The sequence below is a fragment of the Heterodontus francisci genome, chromosome 28, assembly GCF_036365525.1.
Source record: "Heterodontus francisci isolate sHetFra1 chromosome 28, sHetFra1.hap1, whole genome shotgun sequence".
NCBI lineage: Eukaryota > Metazoa > Chordata > Chondrichthyes > Heterodontiformes > Heterodontidae > Heterodontus > Heterodontus francisci.
The window spans coordinates 21,820,563-21,841,553 of record NC_090398.1 but is presented as its reverse complement, the minus strand read 5'-3'; the positions used below and the strand labels follow the sequence as shown (position 1 = coordinate 21,841,553).

Sequence of the window (20,991 nt, the reverse complement as noted above, 5' to 3'; positions counted from 1 at the left end):
TGATTTCTATCATTCTGCGAACCTCCAATGAGCAGCACAGGTGATGCTGATAATCTGCTTATTTCATTTTAATGAAAGGGATGGGCACAGTTCTGGCTTTCTTTGTAGCCACATGATTGGGTTGCCATTTAGATCGTGGTGTCGATTCTGTGTAATAAAAGCAATTACTCCACCATTAGGACTTTTATCTGAAAACCGTGCAGTAATATAAGACAGGGATAGAAAACAAGATATACCACACGGAATTAATATTTTTATCGGTGCTATTTCTTTACTGGTCAATAAGTGAATAGGTTAACTTATGCTGTAATAGTGGAAACGTTCGGAATTGTTTTATTTGAAATGATTTTTATTTCATTAAACTGTTTCTTGGTCAAGCCTTGGATGATTCTCATTTCTTAAATCTCTGGAAGGAGTCGCTACACTTGGACCAGTTCCTGCAGTGGGATCACCAACACTGGTACAAGTTCCTCTGTCCTGATCACCTTCCCTTGCAGCAGGTCCTTGAATCTGACTTTATTCCCTGGTACTGGTTCCTGTGTCCTGATCACCTTCCCTTGTAGCAGGGTGTTGAATCTGACTTTGTTCCCTGGTACTGGTTCCCGTGTCCTGATCACCTTCCCTTGTAGCAGGGTGTTGAATCTGAGTTTGTTCACTGGTACTGGTTCCTGTGTCCTGATCACCTTCCCTTGTAGCAGGGTGTTGAATCTGACTTTGTTCACTGGTACTGGTTCCTGTGTCCTGATCACCTTCCCTTGCAGCAGGGTGTTGAATCTGACTTTGTTCACTGGTACTGGTTCCTGTGTTCTGATCACCTTCCCTTGTAGCAGGGTGTTGAATCTGACTTTTTCACTGGTACTGGTTCCCGTGTCCTGATCACTTTCCCTTGTAGCAGGGTGTTGAATCTGACTTTTTCACTGGTACTGGTTCCTGTGTCCTGATCACCTTCCCTTGTAGCAGGGTGTTGAATCTGACTTTGTTCACTGGTACTGGTTCCTGTGTTCTGATCACCTTCCCTTGAGGCAGGGTGTTGAATCTGACTTTGTTCACTGGTACTGGTTCCTGTGTTCTGATCACCTTCCCTTGTAGCAGGGTGTTGAATCTGACTTTGTTCACTGGTACTGGTTCCTGTGTTCTGATCACCTTCCCTTGAGCCAGGGTGTTGAATCTGACTTTGTTCACTGGTACCGGTTCCTGTGTCCTGATCACCTTCCCTTGTAGCAGGGTGTTGAATCTGACTTTGTTCACTGGTACTGGTTCCTGTGTCCTGATCACCTTCCCTTGTAGCAGGGTGTTGAATCTGACTTTGTTCACTGGTACTGGTTCCTGTGTTCTGATCACCTTCCCTTGCAGCAGGGTGTTGAATCTGACTTTGTTCACTGGTACTGGTTCCTGTGTCCTGATCACCTTCCCTTGAGGCAGGGTGTTGAATCTGACTTTGTTCACTGGTATCGGTTCCTGTGTCCTGATCACCTTCCCTTGTAGCAGGGTGTTGAATCTGACTTTGTTCACTGGTACTGGTTCCTGTGTCCTGATCACCTTCCCTTGAGGCAGGGTGTTGAATCTGACTTTGTTCACTGGTATCGGTTCCTGTGTCCTGATCTGCACTGGACTGCTGACTGGGGTTGCATTAGAGTGCTAAAGTGGGAGTTCTGTGACTGAGGAAAACTAAAGGTTAGTTTTATCTTCAGTCTAGTCTTTCTTTTATTTAGCAGATTAACTTAACAGTGGCAGTTTGGGTTGGAGAAGGTGAGGTTTAGACTAGATTTAAATGGAGGTCACTCAGGCTCTGCTTGCAGCTGCACCTTGTTAATTCGATAATTGGATTAAACCAGTTTTCAGGGGTGAGGTTCAGACAGTATAAAAGTGGGCCAATTTACAGTGCTGACCTTGTTTGCACTGGAGTGCTAACTGGGGCTGTATTAGAGTGCTAAAGTGGGAGTTTGTGACAGAGAGAGTCTGGTGAGGAGGGAGCGAGGAGCTCCTTTCGTTTCCTACCTGTCCTCAAAGAGCGTGAGGGGAGCCGAGAGTTTCCAAAGAGCACAGCTGACTGGTGAGTAAGTCCGGATGGGTATTTTTCAAACTGGATTGAATTGTAAGTCATTGTTTTAGCAAGACTTAGTTGATTTTTTATTATAATAGTCTTCTAAAGTTTTACATTTAAAGGGTTTAGTCATTCCAGGAGAGCTTAAAGCCGTGGCTTGCTCCTCTTCCTGCACGTGGGAATCTGGGAACATTTCCAATGCCCGGGTCCAGCATGTGTGCAGGAAGCGTATCCAGCTGCAGCTCCTGGAAGCTCGGATTTCGAGCTGGAACGATGGCTGGAAACACTGTGGAGCATCCGCGAGTCTGAGAGCATTGTGGATAGCACGTATAGAGAGGTGGTCACACCGCAGCTGAAGGGACTTGAGGAAGGAAGGGAATGGGTGACCACCAGGCAGTCCAAGTGAAACAGGCAGGTAGTTCAGGAGTCCCCTGGGGTCTCGCTTGAAAATCGGTATTCCATTTTGGAGGCTGCTGAGGCTGGTTCCTCCAGGGAGTGCGGACAGAGCCAAGCTTCTGATACCACAAGCAGCCTGTCTGCACAGAAAGGAGGAAAGAGAGGAAGAGCAATAATAATAGGGGATTCTATAGTCAGGGGAACAGAAAGGCGCTACTGTGGCCGTCAACGTGACTCCAGGATGGTGTGTTGCCTCCCTGGTGCCAGGGTTTGGGATGTCACTGAATGGCTGCAGGGCATCCTGAAGGGGGAGGGTGATAAGGCAGAGGTCATGGTACATGTTGGCACCAATGACATAGGCAGAAAGAGGGATGAGGTCTTGCATCAAGAATTCAGGGAGTTAGGCAGTAGACTAAAATGCAGGACCTCTTGGGTTGTAATCTCTGGATTACTATCAGTGCCACGTGCCAGCGAGTATAGAAATAGGAGAATAGCACAGATGAACGCATGGCTTAAGAGTTGGTGCAGGAGGGAGGGTTTTAGATTCCTAGACCACTGGGACCGTTTCTGGGGAAGGTGGGAACTGTATAAGCGGGAGGGTCTACATCTGAACCAGAGGGGGACCAAGTTCCATGCTGGCGGGTTTGCTAATGCTGTTGGGAGGGGTTTAAAGTATTTTGGCAGGGGTAGGCGATGCAGACTCCCAGCAGAATAGGGATACAGCTAAACACAGGTAAGCAAACAAGTCAGAGGGAATACAGCAGAAGTAAGTTTCAAGGGAGTAAGACCAGGATGGATGGTCTTTACTTTAATACCAGGAGTATTACAGGTAAAACGGATGAGTTAAGGGCAAGGATTGACACGTGGAATTATGATACAGTAGCCATCACGGAGAGATGGTTGAGGGAGGGGCAGGATTGGCAGCTCAGTATCCCGTGATATAGAATCTTCAGGCTAAACAGAGGAGGGGGAAAAAGGGGAGGGGGCAAAAGGGGAGGGGGAATTGCAATATTAGTTAAGGAGTCAGTTACTGCAGTAAGGAGAGATGATATCTTGGAGGGGGCATCAAATGAAGCTTTATGGGTAGAGTTTCGGAATAAAAAAGGGACAGCCACATTGCGAGGTGTTTATTATAGACTCCCAGATAGTCAGTGGGAAATTGAGGAGCAAATATGTGTGCAATTCGCAGAGGTGTGTAAAAATAATAATAGGGTAATTATATTAGATGATTTCAAATTTCCCAACATTAATTGGGATAGTCATCGTGTTAAGGGCTTAGGTGGAGTGGAGTTCTTAAAATGTATACAGGATAACTTTTTAGCTCAACATCTAGAGGATCCAGCAGGTGAGGCTGCAGTGTTGGACATACTTCTGGGGAATGAAGCCTGACAGGTGGTTGATGAGTTGATGGGGGAGCATTTTGGTGATAGCGACCACAACATGGTACAATTTAAGCTTGTTATGGAGAAAGAAATAGACAAGTTGCAAAAAAAAAAAAGATTTCGGATCTGGGGAGAGCGAGTTTTAGTGAAATAAGGCAGGATCTGGCCAAGGTAGACTGGAAAGAGTTACTTGTTGGGAAATATACAGAAGAGCAGTGGTAAGCATTCAAAAAGGAAATGGGGAGGGTACAGGCCCAACATGTTCCCTGTAGGATAATAGGTAGGAGCAACAAGCCCAGAGAACCATGGATGACCAGAAACATTCAGGGTACGATGAGAAGGAAAAGAGAGGCATTTAGCAAATACAAGGAGAGCAAATCAACGGAAGCATTAGTGGAGCACAGAAAGTGTAGCTTAAGGAGCTTAAGAAAGCAACTAGGAGAGCAAAGAGGGGATATGAGAAAGCTCTGGCTGGTAAAAGTAGGGAAAATCCCAAGATATTCTTTAAGTATATCAAAGGGAAGAGGATAACCAGGGAAAGAGTAGGACCCATTCGGGACCAAGGGGCAAATCTGTGGGTGGAGCCAGAGGACATTGGTTACGTGTTGAACAAATACTTCACATCTGTCTTCACTCAAGAGAATGTGGATGTAGATATGGAACTCAGAGACTGAAGTTCTTGAGCAAATTGTCATAGGAAGTGACAAGGTATTGGAGGTTTTGGCAGGCTTAAAAGTGGACAAATCTCCAGGTCTGGACGATTTGTGTCCCAGAATGCTGTGGGAGGTGAGCGTGGAGATTGCAGGGGCTCTGAACTAAATTTTTAATTCCTCTCTGGCCACAGGGGAGGTGACAGAGTCCTGGAGAACAGCTAATCTGGTCCCACTATTTAAGAAAGGTTGCAGAGATAAGCCAGGGAACTACAGACCAGTGAGTCTCACATCAGTGGTAGGGAAACTATTGGAGAAAATTCTGAAAAAGAGGATCTATCTCCGCTTGGAGAGGCAACATTTGATTAGGAATAGTCAGCATGGCTTTGTCAGAGGGAGGTCATGCCTAACAAATTTGATTGAATTTTTTGAGCATGTGACCAGGTGTGTAGATGAGGGTAGTGCAGTTGATGTAGTTTATATGGATTTCAGCAAAGCCTTTGATAAGCTCCCACATGGGAGACTTATTGAGAAAGCAAATGCACATGGGATACAGGGTAACTTGATCCGGTGGAATCAAAATTGGCTTAGCTGTAGGAAACAGAGAGTGATGACGGATGGCTGTTTTAGTGACTGGAAGCCAGTGTCCAGTGGTGTACCACAGGGATCTGTGCTGGGTCCCCTATTGTTTGCCATTTATATAAGCGACATAGATGACTATGTCGGGGGTAGGATCAGTAAGTTTCTGGATGACACAAAGATTGGCCGAGTGGTTAACAGTGAGGTTGAGTGTCTTGGGTTACAGGAAGATATCGACGGGATGGTCAAATGGGCAGAAAGTGGCAGATGGAATTTAACCCTGAGAATTTTGAGGTGATACACTTTGGAAGGAGTAATGTGACACGAAAGTATTCAATGAATGGCCTGACACTAGGAAGTTCTGAGGAACAAAGGGACCTTGGCGTGTTTGTCCATAAATCTCTGAAGGCAGAAGGGCAGGTTAATAGTGTGGTGAAAAAGGCATATGGGACACTTGCCTTTATCAATCGAGGCATAGATTACAAAAGCAGGGGGGTTATGTTGGAGTTGTACAGAACTTTGGTAAGGCCACAGGTGGAGTACTGTGTGCAATTCTGGTCGCCCCATTATAGGAAGGATGTGATTGCACTGGAGGGGGTGCAGAGATGATTCACCAGGATGTTGCCTGGGATGGAATATTTAGCTATGAAGAGACGTTGGATAGGCTTATGTTGTTTATGCTGGAGCAGAGAAGACTGAGGGGTGACTTGATCGAGGTGTCCAAGATTATGAGGAGCATGGACAGGTGGATAGGGAGCAACTGTTCCCCTGAGATGAAGGGTCAGTTACGAGGGGACACAAGTTTAAGGTGAGGGGCGGGAGGTTTAAGGGGGATTTGAGGAAAAACCTTTTTACCTAGAGGGTGGTGACGGTCTGGAATGCCTTGCCTGGGAGTGTGGTAGAGGCCGGTTGCCTCACATCCTTTAAAAAATACCTGGATGATCACTTGGCACGTCCTAACATTCAAGGCTATGGACCAAGTGCTGGCAAATGGGATGAGGCAGACAGGTCAGGTGTCTTTAATGCATCGGTGCCGACTCGATGGGCCGAAGGGCCTCTTCTGCCCTGTATTATTCTGTGATTTCCTTCCCTTGTAGCAGAGTGTTGAATCTGACTTTGTTCACTGGTACTGGTTCCTGTGTCCTGATCACCTTCCCTTGTAGCAGGGTGTTGAATCTGATTTTGTTCCCTGGTACTGGTTCCTGTGTCCTGATCACCTTCCCTTGTAGCAGGGTGTTGAATCTGACTTTGTTCACTGGTACTGGTTCCTGTGTCCTGATCACCTTCCCTTGTAGCAGGGTGTTGAATCTGACTTTGTTCACTGGTACTGGTTCCTGTGTCCTGATCACCTTCCCTTGTAGCAGGGTGTTGAATCTGACTTTGTTCACTGGTACTGGTTCCTGTGTCCTGATCACCTTCCCTTGTAGCAGGGTGTTGAATCTGACTTTGTTCACTGGTACTGGTTCCTGTGTCATGATCACATTCCCTGGTAGCAGGGTAGAACATAGAACATAGAACAGTACAGCACAGTGCAGGCCCTTCTGCCCACGAAGCTGTGCCGAACATTTAACCTACTCTAAGATCAAACTACCTACATACCCTTCATTCTACTATCATCCGTGTACCTATCCAAGAGTCGCTTAAATGTCCCTAATGTATCTGCTTCTACTACCACCGCTGGCAATGCATTCCACGCACCCACCACTCTCTGTGTAAAGAAACTACCTCTGACATCTCCCCTAAACCTTCCTCCAATCACCTTAAAATTATGCCCCCTGGTGATAGCCCTTTCCTCCCTGGGAAAAAGTCTCTGGCTATCCACTCTATCTATGCCTCTCATCATCTTGTACCCCTCTATCAAGTCACCTCTCATCCTTCTTCGCTCCAATGAGAAAAGCCCTAGCTCCCTCAACCTTTCTTCATAAGACATGCCCTCCAGTCCAGGCAGCATCCTGGAAAATCTCCTCTGCATCCTCTCTAAAGCTTCCACATCCTTCCCATAATGAGGCGACCAGAACTGAACACAATATTCCAAGTGTGGTCTAACCAGGGCTTTAGAGAGCTGCAGCATAACCTCACGGCTTTTAAACTCAATCCCCCTGTTAATGAAAGCCAACACCCCATATGCCTTCTTAACAACCCTATCAACTTGGGTGGCAACTTTGAGCGATCTATGGACGTGGACCCCAAGATCCCTCTGTTCCTCCACACTCCCAAGAATCCTGTTTTTAAGCCTGTATTCTGCATTCAAATTCGACCTTCCAAAATGAATCACTTCACACTTTTCCAAGTTGAACTCCATCTGCCATTTCTCAGCCCAGCTCTGCATTCTGTCACTGTCCTGTTGCAACCTACAACAGCCCTCCACACTATCCACAGCTCCAGCAACCTTTGTTTCATCGGCAAACTTACTAACCCAGCCTTCCACTTCCTCATCCAAGTCATTTATAAAAATCATAAAGAGCAGAGGTCCCAGAACATTTCCCTGTGGAACACCACTGGTCACCGAGCTGCAGGCTGAATACTTTCCATCTACTACCACTCTCTGTCTTCTATGGGCCAGCCAATTCTGTATCCAGACAGACAAATTTCCCTGTATCCCATGCCTCCTTACTTTCTGAATGAGCCTACCATGGGAAACCTTATCAAACGCCTTGCTAAAATCCATATACACCACATCCACTGCTCTTCCTTCATCAATGTGTTTTGTCACATCCTCAAAGAATTCAATAAGGCATGTGAGGCATGACCTGCCCCTCACAAAGTCATGCTGAATGTCTCTAATCAAACCATGCTTTTCCAAATAATCATAAATCCTGTCTCTCAGAATCCTCTCCAATAATTTGCCCACCACCGACGTAAGACTAACTGGTCTGTAATTCCCAAGGTTATCCCTATTCCCTTTCTTGAACAAGGGAATAACATTTGCCACCCTCCAATCATCTGGTGCTACTCCAGTGGACAGTGAGGATGCAAAGATCATCGCCAAAGGCGCGGCAATCTCTTCCCTCGTTTCCCGTAAAAACCTTGGGTATATCCCGTCTGGCCCCGGGGACTTATCTATCCTCATGTCTTTCAAAATTTCCAGCACATCCTCCTTCTGAACATCAACCTGTTCGAGCATATCAGCCTGTTTCACGCTGTCCTCACAAACGACAAGGTCCCTCTCACTGGTAAATACTGAAGCAAAGTATTCATTAAGGTCCATCTATACAACATCAACCCACTACCCTCATTAACCCACTCCATTACTTCATTGAAGAAGTTGATGAATTTAGGCAAGCTCATTTTGCCTTTAACAGATCCGGACTGACTTTCATTTATTGGCCCATATGTTTCCAAGCGCCAATTAATGTTATTCCAGATTATTGTTTCCAAAAGTTTCCCCATCATTGACATTCGGCTGGTTGGCCTGTTGTTGGCAGGTGTATCCCTCTTCCCTTTTTTGAACAGGGATGTAACATCTGCAATTGTCCAGTCCTCTGGCACCACCCCTCATCCGAGGAGGATTGGAATATTGTGGCCACAGGGTCCACAATTTCCACCCTTCCTTCCCTCAGTAATTCAGAATACATCCCAATGAGGCCTGATGAATTTTCTACTTTAAAGGACTGCCAACCTTTTAAGTACATTCCCTTTGTCTATTTTCATCTTATTCAATATCACTACGAACAAGACCAGGACAACATCCAGGCTTGGGCTGATAAGTGGCAAGTAACATTCGCGCCACCCAAGTGCCAGGCAATGACCATCTCCAACAAGAGAGAATCTAACCATCTCCCCTTGACATTCAACGGCATTACTATCGCTGAATCCCACACTATCAACATCCTAGGGGCTACCATTGACCAGAAACTGAACTGGAGTAGCCATATAAATACCATGGCTACAAGAGCAGGCCAGAGGCTAGGAATCCTGAGGCGGGTAACTCACCTCCTGACTCCCCAAAGCCTGTCCACCAGGCACAAGTCAGGAGTGTGATGGAATACTCTCCACTTGCCTGGATGGGTGCAGCTCCAACAACACTCAAGAAGCTCGACACCATCCAGGACAAAGCAGCCTGCTTGATTGGCACCCCATCTACAAACATTCACTCCATTCACCACCGATGCACAGTGGCAGCAGTGTGTACCATCTACAAGATGCACTGCAGCAACGCATCAAGGCTCCTTAGACAGCACCTTCCAAACCCGTGACCTCTACCAACTAGAAGGACAAGAGCAGCAAATGCATGGGAACACCACCACCTGCAACTTCCCCTCCAAGTCACACACCATCCTGACTTGGAACTATATCACTGTTCCTTCACTGTCGCTGGATCAAAATCCTAGAATTCCCTTCCTAACAGCACTGTGGGCGTACCTACCCCAAATAGACTGCAGCGGTTCAAGAAGGCAGCTCACCACCACCTTCTGAACGGCAATTAGGGATGGGCAATAGATGCTGGCCTGGCCAGTGACGCCCACATCCCATGAATGAATAATCAAAAAAACTGCTGCCTCCTCCTTCCATGCTGCATTGACAGCATCCTCTTCTCTAGTAAAAGCACATGTAAATTACTCATTTAGTATCTCATCCATGCCCTCTGCCTCCATAAATTCTCATTTTTTGGTCCCTAATCAGGCCCACTATTCCTTTTGACTACCCTTTCATTATTATGTATTTATAAAACAATTTTGGATTCCCTTTTATGTTAGCCGCTAATCTATTCTCATACGCTGTCTTGGCCCTTCATATTCCCTTTAAGATCTGCTTTGCATTTTCTACATTTAGGTTTGTTCTCGACTGTAGTACGAACTTTACAATTCCCATGTACTGTATTTTTCCATCTCATTTTAACCTGTATATCGTTTATCACCCAGGCTGCTCTCGGTGTGAATGCCGTTCCTTCCTTCCTTCCTGCACTCCAATAGGAATGTGTCTCTTCTGGATGAAGCATCTCCTATTTGACGTCCTCCCATTTTTCATTATTGTTTTGACGACCACTTTTTGATTCCAATCCATCTGAGCCAGATCCCTTTTCAACTCAATAAAGTGAGTCCTCCTGTACTGAAGTATTTTTATGCTTGATTGTACCTTGTCCTTTTCCATTACTATTATTATTCGAAGCTGGATGAGATTATGATCATGGTTCCACAAATGCTCTCCCACTAAAACATGCTACAGTTCTCCACTTTATTCCCCAGAGGGAATCTTGAAATTTCTCTATCCCAGAGGGTTGTGGATGTTTCCTCATTAAGAATATTTAAATCCGAGATAGATTTTTGATCTCTCAGGGAATCGAGGGATATGGGGAGTGGGCGGGAAAGTGGAGTTGAGGCAGAAGATCAGCCATGATCGTACTGAATACTGGAGCAGACTCAAGGAGCCTCCTGTTCCTATTTCTTATGTTCTTACCTTAATCAAGCTAGATTCAACAATACGTTCTTCCTTGTTGGGCTGGAAACACTGATAAAGGAAGTTCTCTTGTATACATGTCAGGAATTTCTCCCACTCTTTGTAGGTTACACTGTTACTATCCCAGTTTATATTAGGATGATTGAAATTTCCCTTCACAACTACACTGCAGTTCTTTCATTTTCCTATAACTTACCTGCAATTTGCTCCTCAATCACTTTTCCATTATTTGGTGGCCTATATTACTCAGTAATGCAATAGCTCCTCTATTGTTGCTTAATTGTAATCAAATTCATTATCGTCATAGAGTTATACAGCACAGAAACAGGCCCTTCGGCCCATCGTGTCCATGCCAGCCATCAAGCACCTAACTATTCTAATCCCATTTTCCAGCACTTGGCCCGTAGCATTGCAGGCTATGGTATTTCACGTGCTCATCTAAATACTTCTTAAATGTTGAGGGTTCCTGCCTCTACCACCCCTTCAGGCAGTGTGTTCCAGATTCCAACCCCTTGCGTGAAAAACGTTTTACTCAAATCCCTCTAAACCTCCTGCCCCTTACCTTAAATCTATGCCCCCTGGTTATTGACCCCTCTGCTAAGGGAAAAAGTTTCTTCCTATCTACCCTATCAATGCCCCTCATAATTTTGCATACCTTTATCATGTCCCCCCTCAGCCTTCTCTGCTCTAAGGAAAACAACCCTCGCCTTTTCAGTCTCTCTTCATAGCTGAAATGCTCCAGCCCAGGCAACATCGTGGTGAATCTCCTCTGCACCCTCTCCAGTGTAATCACATCGTTCCTATAGTGTGACGAGCAGAACTGTACACAGTATTCCAACTGTGGCCAAACTTGCGTTTTATACAGTTCCATCATAACCTGCCTGCCCTTATATTCTATGCCTCAGCTAATAAAGGCAAGTATTCCATATGGCTTCCTAACCACCTTATCTATCTGTGCTGCTGCCTTCAGTGATCTATGGACAAGTTCACCAAGCTCCACACACAAATTGCCACTAATTGGTCCCTAATAGGCCCTACTCTGTCCCTGGTTATCCTCTTGCCCTTAATATCCTTCATCTTGCCTGCCAGTGTTTTCTCATGCTCGCTCTTCGCTCTCCAAATTGCCTTATTAAGTACTCCCTACACTTTCTATACTCCTCTCAGGCCTATGCTGTTTTCAGCCCTCTGATCTGCCATAAGGTTCCTATTTTTCTTTATCCAATCCTCCATATCCCTTGACATCCAGGGTTCCCTGGACTTGTTGGCCCTACCCTTCACCTTTACCAGAACATGTTGGATCTGACCTCTCATTCATTCCTCTTTGAATGACTGTCATTGGTCTGATGTCGACTTTCCGATTAGTAGCTGCTCCCTGTTCACTTTCGCCAGATCCTGTTTTATCATATTGAAATCCGCCTTCTCCCAATTCAGTACTTTTATTTCTAGTCCATCTTTGTCCCTTTCCATAACTACTTTATATCTTGCAGATTTACGGTCACTATCCCCGAAATGCTCCCCCACCGACACTTCTACCACTTGTCCAGCTTCATTTCCTAAGATTAGGTCCAGTACCGCCCCTTCTCTTGCAGGACTTCTTATATCTTTATTACTTTTTTGCTCTTCTCAACTCAACAATATCAACCCTCTCCAGAGCTACAATAGACTTTTTTTAAATTAATGCTGCAAATACATCCCTTCTTCTTAATTTTCCCGAATACCTTGCAGTCAGGAATATTAAGTTCCAAATTGCTCCTTTATGGAGTATCGGAGATTGCCATTGGATCATTCTTCCATGTGGTGACTTGCACTTGCAGCTCACCGACCTTATTTACCATGCCACATGTATTCAGGTATCTGCACTCCAAACACATCCCAGACTGCTTCACATTCGGCTGCTGTCCAATCCCTTGTATTATTGCACGATTCTTAACATTAGTGCTATTTGCCTTTCCCAGTCCTCTGTGCATTAGTTTCCCCTCACAACATTTTGTTCTGGTGCCCACCCCATTGCCTAAATAATTTAAATCCTCCCCCAAAGTACCAGTGAACTATACAGTGAGGACATTGATGCCAGCTCTCTTCAGGTGTAACCGCTCCATCTTCTACAAGTCTATTCTGCATCAGACGTATCCCATTACCTCCAGAATCTAAAACTCTCTCGTGCACCATTTCGCCGGACACACATTAACCTGTAGTACTGTGGTCAGTTCTGGGAACCACTTTTTAGGAAGGATATATTGGAGGGAGTGCAGTGCAGATTCACTACAGTGATACATGAAATTCAAGGGTTAAAGTTCAAGGAGAGATTCCAGAGTTCGGGTTGCATTCCCTGGGATTAAGAAGGTGATTTGAGTGAAGCTTTCAACACATTGTGGGATCGGTTAGGGTAAATAGAAATAAGCCATTTCTGCTGGTTGGAGAATTTGGGGTGAGGGGAGATAGTCTACAAATTAGAGAATCAGGTGTGGAAACATTTGTAAGTGTGAAGGGCGGTAGAAAATTCGAACTCTCCGCTGCAAGCACCAATTGATGCTGGGCCAAATGCTAAATTTACACCTCACGTTAATAGATTTCTCTTCTCTAAACATTTAAAGGGATATCAGGAAAAGGTGGCTATATGGATTGAGGTGAAAGATTAGCTGAAACTGACATCCCAATAAAGATTTTTTTAAATCACCGGGTTACACACTGTCTGATCTCACTGGGTCCATCTTCCCCGGGTTACACACTGTCTGATCTCACTGGGCCCATCCTCCCCAGGTTACACACTGTCTGATCTCACTGGGCCCATCCTCCCCAGGTTACACACTGTCTGATCTCACTGGGTCCATCCTCCCCGGGTTATTCACTGTCTGATCTCACTGGGCCCATCATCTCCAGGTTACACACTGTCTGATCTCACTGGGTCCACCCTCCCCGGGTTACACACTGTCTGATCTCACTGGGTCCATCCTCCCCGGGTTATACACTGTCTGATCTCACTGGGTCCATCCTCCCCGGGTTATTCACTGTCTGATCTCACTGGGCCCATCATCTCCAGGTTACACACTGTCTGATCTCACTGGGTCCATCCTCCCCGGGTTACACACTGTCTGATCTCACTGGGTCCATCCTCCCCGGGTTACACACTGTCTGATCTCACTGGGTCCATCCTCCCCGGGTTACACACTGTCTGATCTCACTGGGTCCATCCTCCCTGGGTTACACACTGTCTGATCTCACTGAATCCATCCTTCCTGGGTTACACACTGTCTGATCTCACTGGGTCCATCCTCTCCAGGTTACACACTGTCTGATCTCACTGGGTCCATCCTCCCCGGGTTACACGCTGTCTGATCACACTGGGTCCATCCTCCCCGGGTTACACACTGTCTGATCACACTGGGTCCATCCTCCCCGGGTTACACACTGTCTGATCACACTGGGTTCATCCTCCCCGGGTTACACACTGTCTGATCTCACTGGGTCCATCCTCTCCGGGTTACTCAATGTCTGGTCACACTGGGTCCATCCTCCCCAGGTTACACGCTGTCTGATCTCACTGGGTCCATCCTCCCCGGGTTACACACTGTCTGATCACACTGGGTCCATCCTCCCCGGGTTATTCACTGTCTGATCTCACTGGGCCCATCCTCCCCAGGTTACACACTGTCTGATCTCACTGGGTCCACCCTCCCCGGGTTACACACTGTCTGATCTCACTGGGTCCATCCTCCCCGGGTTACGCACTGTCTGATCACACTGGGTCCATCCTCCCCGGGTTATTCACTGTCTGATCTCACTGGGCCCATCATCTCCAGGTTACACACTGTCTGATCTCACTGGGTCCACCCTCCCCGGGTTACACACTGTCTGATCTCACTAGCTCCATCCTCCCTGGGTTACACACTGTCTGATCTCACTGGGCCCATCCTCCCCAGGTTACACACTGTCTGATCTCACTGGGTCCATCCTCCCCGGGTTACACACTGTCTGATCTCACTGGGTCCATCCTCCCCGGGTTACACACTGTCTGATCTCACTGGGTCCATCCTCCCTGGGTTACACACTGTCTGATCTCACTGAATCCATCCTTCCTGGGTTACACACTGTCTGATCTCACTGGGTCCATCCTCTCCAGGTTACACACTGTCTGATCTCACTGGGTCCATCCTCCCCGGGTTACACGCTGTCTGATCACACTGGGTCCATCCTCCCCGGGTTACACACTGTCTGATCACACTGGGTCCATCCTCCCCGGGTTACACACTGTCTGATCACACTGGGTTCATCCTCCCCGGGTTACACACTGTCTGATCTCACTGGGTCCATCCTCTCCGGGTTACTCAATGTCTGGTCACACTGGGTCCATCCTCCCCGGGTTACACACTGTCTGATCACACTGGGTCTATCTTCCCCGGGTTACACACTGTCTGATCTCACTGGGTCCATCCTCCCAGGGTTACACACTGTCTGATCTCACTAGGTCCATCCTCCCCGGGTTATTCACTGTCTGATCACACTGGGTCCATCCTCCCCAGGTTATACACTGTCTGATACCACTGGGTCAATCCTCCCTGGGTTACACACTGTCTGATCACACTGGGTCAATCCTCCCTGGGTTACACGCTGTCTGATCACACTGGGTCCATCCTCCAAGGGTTACATACTGTCTGATCTCAGTGGGTCCATCCTCCCTGGGTGACACGTTGTGTGATCACACTGGGTCCATTCTCCCCGGGTTACACACTATCTGATCACACTGGGTCAATCCTCCCTGGGTTACACACTGTCTGATCACACTGGGTCAATCCTCCCTGGGTTACACGCTGTCTGATCTCAGTGGGTCCATCCTCCCCGGGTTACACGCTATCTGATCTCACTGGGTCAATCCTCCCTGGGTTACACACTGTCTGATCACACTGGGTCCATCCTCCACGGGTTACATACTGTCTGATCTCAGTGGGTCCATCCTCCCTGGGTTACACGTTGTGTGATCTCACTGGGTCCATCCTCCCCGGGTTACACGCTGTTTGATCTCAGTGGGTCCATCCTCCCCGGGTTACACGCTATCTGATCTCACTGGGTCAATCCTCCCTGGGTTACACGCTATCTGATCACACTGGGTCCATTCTCCCTGGGTTACACACTGTCTCATCTCAGTCGGTCCATCATCCCCTTTACACAGTTGACTCTGCTGAAAACCAGACTTCTGTAATTTCTGTATTTGAAAAGGAGAATCTACCGTTGATGTTAGGTTCCCATTAAATTTTATTGATTTTGTGATGGATCACCAAGAATCAACTTATTCAGAGATGTCTTGCTCGGCGAAGTAATCAAAGAGGAAATTTATATTGTGGAGGTCTGAGAGATCCATCCCTTTGCAGCTGAAAAGAGTTTGAGACTTTTAATAACAAATATTTTGCCATTAAAGAGAAATGTGTAATGTCAAAGTGTGGTGTGAGGTTTTCAATATTTTAATATACAAATAAAATACCATGCTTGGTAATCTGCGGTATCAGCGACTGACAAAGTACTACTTCGTTAATGGGGATTACTTTTAATTTAGTTGTTACAAAAAGTCTTAGAACGTGAAATTCTGTCATTTAATTCTTTAAATTGGTCTGGGTGCTTAAATGTCGTATTTTTAACATTAAAAGTCTCACTAAGGTTGTAATTGTCACTTTTTAAACAGTGAGGTGATGCAAAGCGTTGAAATGTGGAATATCTTAAATGGTTTTGCAATCTCTGAAAACACAAATAATGTGTAAGTGTACATCGACAATTGTATACAATCATAATTCTCCAACTACATGTGTGTCACACTGTGTGTCTTCCCTCACCCGTGTGTTCAATTAAAACTATCAGTCAGCGTGCTTTTCTTTACCCACTGTGGAAAGGTAAAAATGATTCTGTCACATCAGTAATTTCTCCAAACTATAGCTGAAGTTATCTTCCAGCAATAATTTATAAGCAAATTTGGCACCTTGTAAAATTCAGTTACCTACTTTTTCATTCACTCACAATGGGATAATAAACACACAACAACAAATTATATTTTCACAGCACTTTAAACATCGGAAAGCATCCCAAAGCACTTCACAGAAACCAAATCCGACAAAAGATGGGCGCTGAATAAAGGATGTAGAACGAGGTGTGGACAAAAGATTGGTCAAGTTAGTCGCTATTAAGAAGTGTCCAAATCGAGGAGAGGGGGGTGTAGAGGTTTAGGTGGGAATTGGAGAGCAGAGATCCAGGCCAGCAGAAGGTGTGAGCACCATAGTTGGGGCGAAGAGAGGGTGAAATGCACAAGAGACCAGACTTAGAGGAATGGAGTGTTCTCAGAGGGTGTCTTGTTGGGCTGGAGGAGGAAGGAGACCATTAATGCAGTTAAACAGAAGGATTGAAACTTGTTATGTAACTACTAATGCAAAAGCAAAATAGTGCAGATGCTGGAAATCTGAAATAAAAGCAGTTTCTGTTTTTGTATATAAAGATTAGTGATGAGACCTCCTACCTAGTAATTTGGGCATGTTAATTATTTGAAGTTTAATCATCAGGATCCGACTATCTGTGTGAAAAGTGGTTTTCAGCCCTGAAACGCTTGGCATCTAAACATTCCTGAAGTTTGTTTATCTCTGACATCTGTTTTTATTCAGTAAGTTTGACAAATGATCTCATTAACATGAACTTATTTCAGTAAAAACACAAGTCCCTGCTCCATTCTCAGCTCATTCACATCCATTCCTAACTGTCTGAAACTGACAAACATTGCTGTGTTAAACAATAATTCATTGTAATAATGAATCGGGAACAAGTTCTCTCTCGGAAGTTACTCCTATTCTGTGACTGGATTGTGTTCATTCCGGCCTCAAGTAACTATAGGCTGATTTTCCAGTGCTTGGCAGAGAGGGATAATTTGTCAGTGCAAATGTGTTAATAGTTTACTGAGCTGAACTTTGTGTTTGGTCTGAACTTCTGATCCCGCCTTTGATCAGTTAAATTAAAATGTACCGGGTAAGGAACAGTTCAGTGAGTCAAAAAGATAAAAGAAAATGTACCAAGTTGGAAGGACAAGGTTCCCAACACTGTCTGTCTGAACTGTGAACGACAACAGTAGGAAGGAGGTGCCTCTGGACCAGAATGGGGTAAATCCCCAGAGCTTTTTTTTCCCACTTTCTGATTCACAACCATTTTTCAAATGTGCCTGTGAAGAGACTTCTGGAGCCCAGGAGGGTTTAACCCTGATATCCCTTGTTTAAAATGTGCTGCCTCAGTCACAGTGTAAGCCCACAGCTGCAGAGTAACTGGAGCCCCGACAGCCGGGCAACATAACAGGTTTTACAGAGGAAGAAACAAGAGAGAAATGAAAGAGTAAAGACACAAATGAGGCTTTGCTGCTACATAAACCTCACCTTGATGAAGCAGGGAGTTTTTATCTCTTTATTTACATGTGGATGTTGAAAGCTCTATCCTAGTTATATTGAAATAACCAATCAGGCAGAAGTTCCTTGTTTGATTTTAACAAATTACAAGTTGGGAATTTGATCTGATCCTTATTCTGTGAGATTCCGAGTTCCAGCCTCGGTGTGAAAGATGCTTCCTGCCCTCAGGATGGATTTCAACTCAACTATTCCTCATTTGGTTCAGAACAGGGAAAGGTCTTTCTAGTGAAACCGAATTCAATCAGTCAGACAACTTGTGGCCAATTCAGCTGTGAACAACCTCAGTTATAATTTATTTTATCTCTTCTTCCAGGGAAATGCAATGAAACAGACAAATGGTGAGAAATAAATTGTTACATTTCCATCTGGAAGATTGTTTGCTAAAATTCCTATTGAATTCCTGAGGTTTGCAGTTTGAGCCAGGGACTAGTGTCTTGTCTGTGAGCCAGTCCTCCATAACTTGTCGATCAAGAATCAGTCCAACTCGGCCATGAATATATTCAATGACCCAGCCTCCATTGCTCTCTGGGGTCGTGAATTCTAAAGATGAACAACCCTCTGAGAGAAGAAATTGCTTCTCATCTCCGTCTTCAATGGGAAACCCCTTATTTTTAAACTGTGCCACCTAGTTCTAGATACCACAAGACGGGAAACATCTGAAATCTAAAATACACACAAGATTCACTCAATCCTGTGTGTTTTGAGACAGAAACTGATCTCACTTCATAATTGATTGCTCGGCCTCATGCTGGATAATTGTATCGGTGGTCAGGCTCTGCCAGTCTCATTCTCACCATTTCCTGCCTTACTTGTAACCTTTGTGTACTGCCTACAGGACCAGTGTTTCTCAGAGTAAATTGGACTTTCTCTTACCTTTCTCTCCAGTTGATCTAGGACAGCTCTTTGAATGGGAAGGGTTCTCTCTGGTTGGTGCTCTCACAATCCTGTGCTGGTTCACCTGCTGTTGTTCCTCAGTCTAAAATCCCTGTTTACCTCCAGCTGTGGACCTTTCTCATCACTCCGTCATTCACCAGGAGATCTAATTATGGCAGGGCTGAAAATTAGAATAACATTGTTTCCTTCAAGATAAATGCAATATTCATTTGTTCTCTAATGTTTAATAATAAAGGTAACAAACTTAAATACAATAAATATTTCATTGAATAAACAACCTCAAGTAGCTGTGCTCCAACAATCCAGGTCTCAACAAAGCCGCAGCCACAAGATGTGAGAAATTAATTCTTCAGTCCCTGGTTCGATGGATCGTGCATTCCACGTGTTTCAATAGTCACTCCCTGGGTAGAGGCAGCTCATTCTCCATGTCTCGATTTTCAGTCCCCAGTTACTAACAGTTCAGCCCCCATGTCTCAAGGTTCAGTCCCCAGTTAGTAACAGTTCATTCCCCATGTCTCAAGGTTCAGTCCCCAGTTATAGACAATGCTTGCAGTGAATAAGTAAAATTGGAAGCCATCAGTAATGAACTTGCTTTTCTTTTACGATGAATGGTAATTTACATGCACAACTGGACAATATACGTATACATGTCTGGAATAAAATATCTATGAGTGAAAATTAGAATCAGTAACTGAATGATTTAAAGTAGATTGTGTAATTAAATACAGCCTACTCTTAGTCTGAAGAGAAATCAAATCACTACCTTTAGAAATATGAACAGTCCTTGGGGAATTGGAGTTTGTGGATTTATCGGGATCACTCTTGAGATACAATAGATGTGATTGGGGAATTGGAGTTTGAGGATTTATCGGAATCACTCTCGAGATAAAATAGATGTGATTGGGGAATTGGAGTTTGAGGATTTATCGGAATCACTCTCGAGATAAAATAGATGTGATTGGGGAATTGGAGTTTGAGGATTTATCGGAATCACTCTCGAGATAAAATAGATGTGATTGGGGAATTGGAGTTTGAGGATTTATCGGAATCACTCTCGAGATAAAATAGATGTGATTGGGGAATTGGAGTTTGAGGATTTATCGGGATCACTCTCGAGATACAATAGATGTGATTGGGGAATTGGAGTTTGAGGATTTATTGGAATCACTCTCGGGATACAATAGATGTGATTGGGGAATTGGAGCTTGAGGATTTATCGGGATCACTCTCGGGATACAATAGATGTGATTGGGGAATTGGAGCTTGAGGATTTATCAGGATCACTCTCGGGATACAATAGATGTGATTGGGCAATTGGAGTTTGAGGATTTATCGGGATCACTCTCGGGATACAATAGTTGTGATTGGGGAATTGGAGTTTGAGGATTTATCGGGATCACTGTCGAGATACAATAGATGTGATTGGGGAATTGGAGTTTGAGGATTTATTGGGATCACTCTCGAGATACAATAGATGTGATTGGGGAATTGGAGTTTGAGGATTTATCGGGATCACTCTCGAGATACAATAGATGTGATTGGGGAATTGGAGTTTGAGGATTTATCGGGATCACTGTCGAGATACAATAGATGTGATTGAGCAATTGGAGTTTGAAGATTAAATGGAGTAATAAATTCTTTATGAAGGATAGAATCCCTTCAATCTTTGGGTGCTTGTACAAATGGGTCAGTATAGATCAATAGGTTACTGACCGACTTCATCTACAGAAACCTTCTTTACTGATCCATGATGAATTATTTGGAGATAAATTCCGGGACATTTAATTTACCTAAACAGATATTTAACTGAAGCTGTATACAATTGGTGACTGAGGTGGAGCATGCTCACTGCCAATACTGAGCCAGAACTCTGCATCAATTAATGATCCTCAGTTAGTCCGCTCCTCCTATTGCCTACAGATTGACAGCTCCTCCCATCAATCCGCAATCCGCGGAGCCCAAAGCCCCGCTCACACCTTTGATCAGCACTGTGTTACGTAGCTCTTATTTTATCCTTTCTTGGGATGTGGTCATTGTGGTCATGGCCAGCATTTATTTCACATCCCTAATTGCCCTTGCGAATGTGGTGGTGAGCCGTCTTCATAAACTGCTGCAGTCCATGTGGTGTAGGTACATCCACAGTGCTGTGAGGCAGGGAGTTCCAGGATGTTGACCCAGTGACAGTGAAGGAATGGCGATAGAATTCCAAGTCATAATGATGTGTG

General features: G+C 45.1%; 1 protein-coding gene across 1 annotated transcript in view; it reads right to left on the bottom strand.

The window, feature by feature from the left end:
• LOC137345134 (NACHT, LRR and PYD domains-containing protein 3-like) overlaps positions 1–9,885 on the bottom strand; it is a 77,716-nt gene extending 67,831 nt beyond the window's left edge. Inside the window, exons 1-3 of the mRNA XM_068008603.1 lie at positions 9,769–9,885; positions 2,159–2,330; positions 126–188 (exon numbers count right to left, since the gene is read on the bottom strand). Of these exons, the coding sequence (XP_067864704.1) occupies positions 126–188; positions 2,159–2,330; positions 9,769–9,885 (352 nt within the window). The remainder of the gene's footprint in view (positions 1–125; positions 189–2,158; positions 2,331–9,768) is intronic.
• Positions 9,886–20,991: the final 11,106 nt, after the last annotated feature.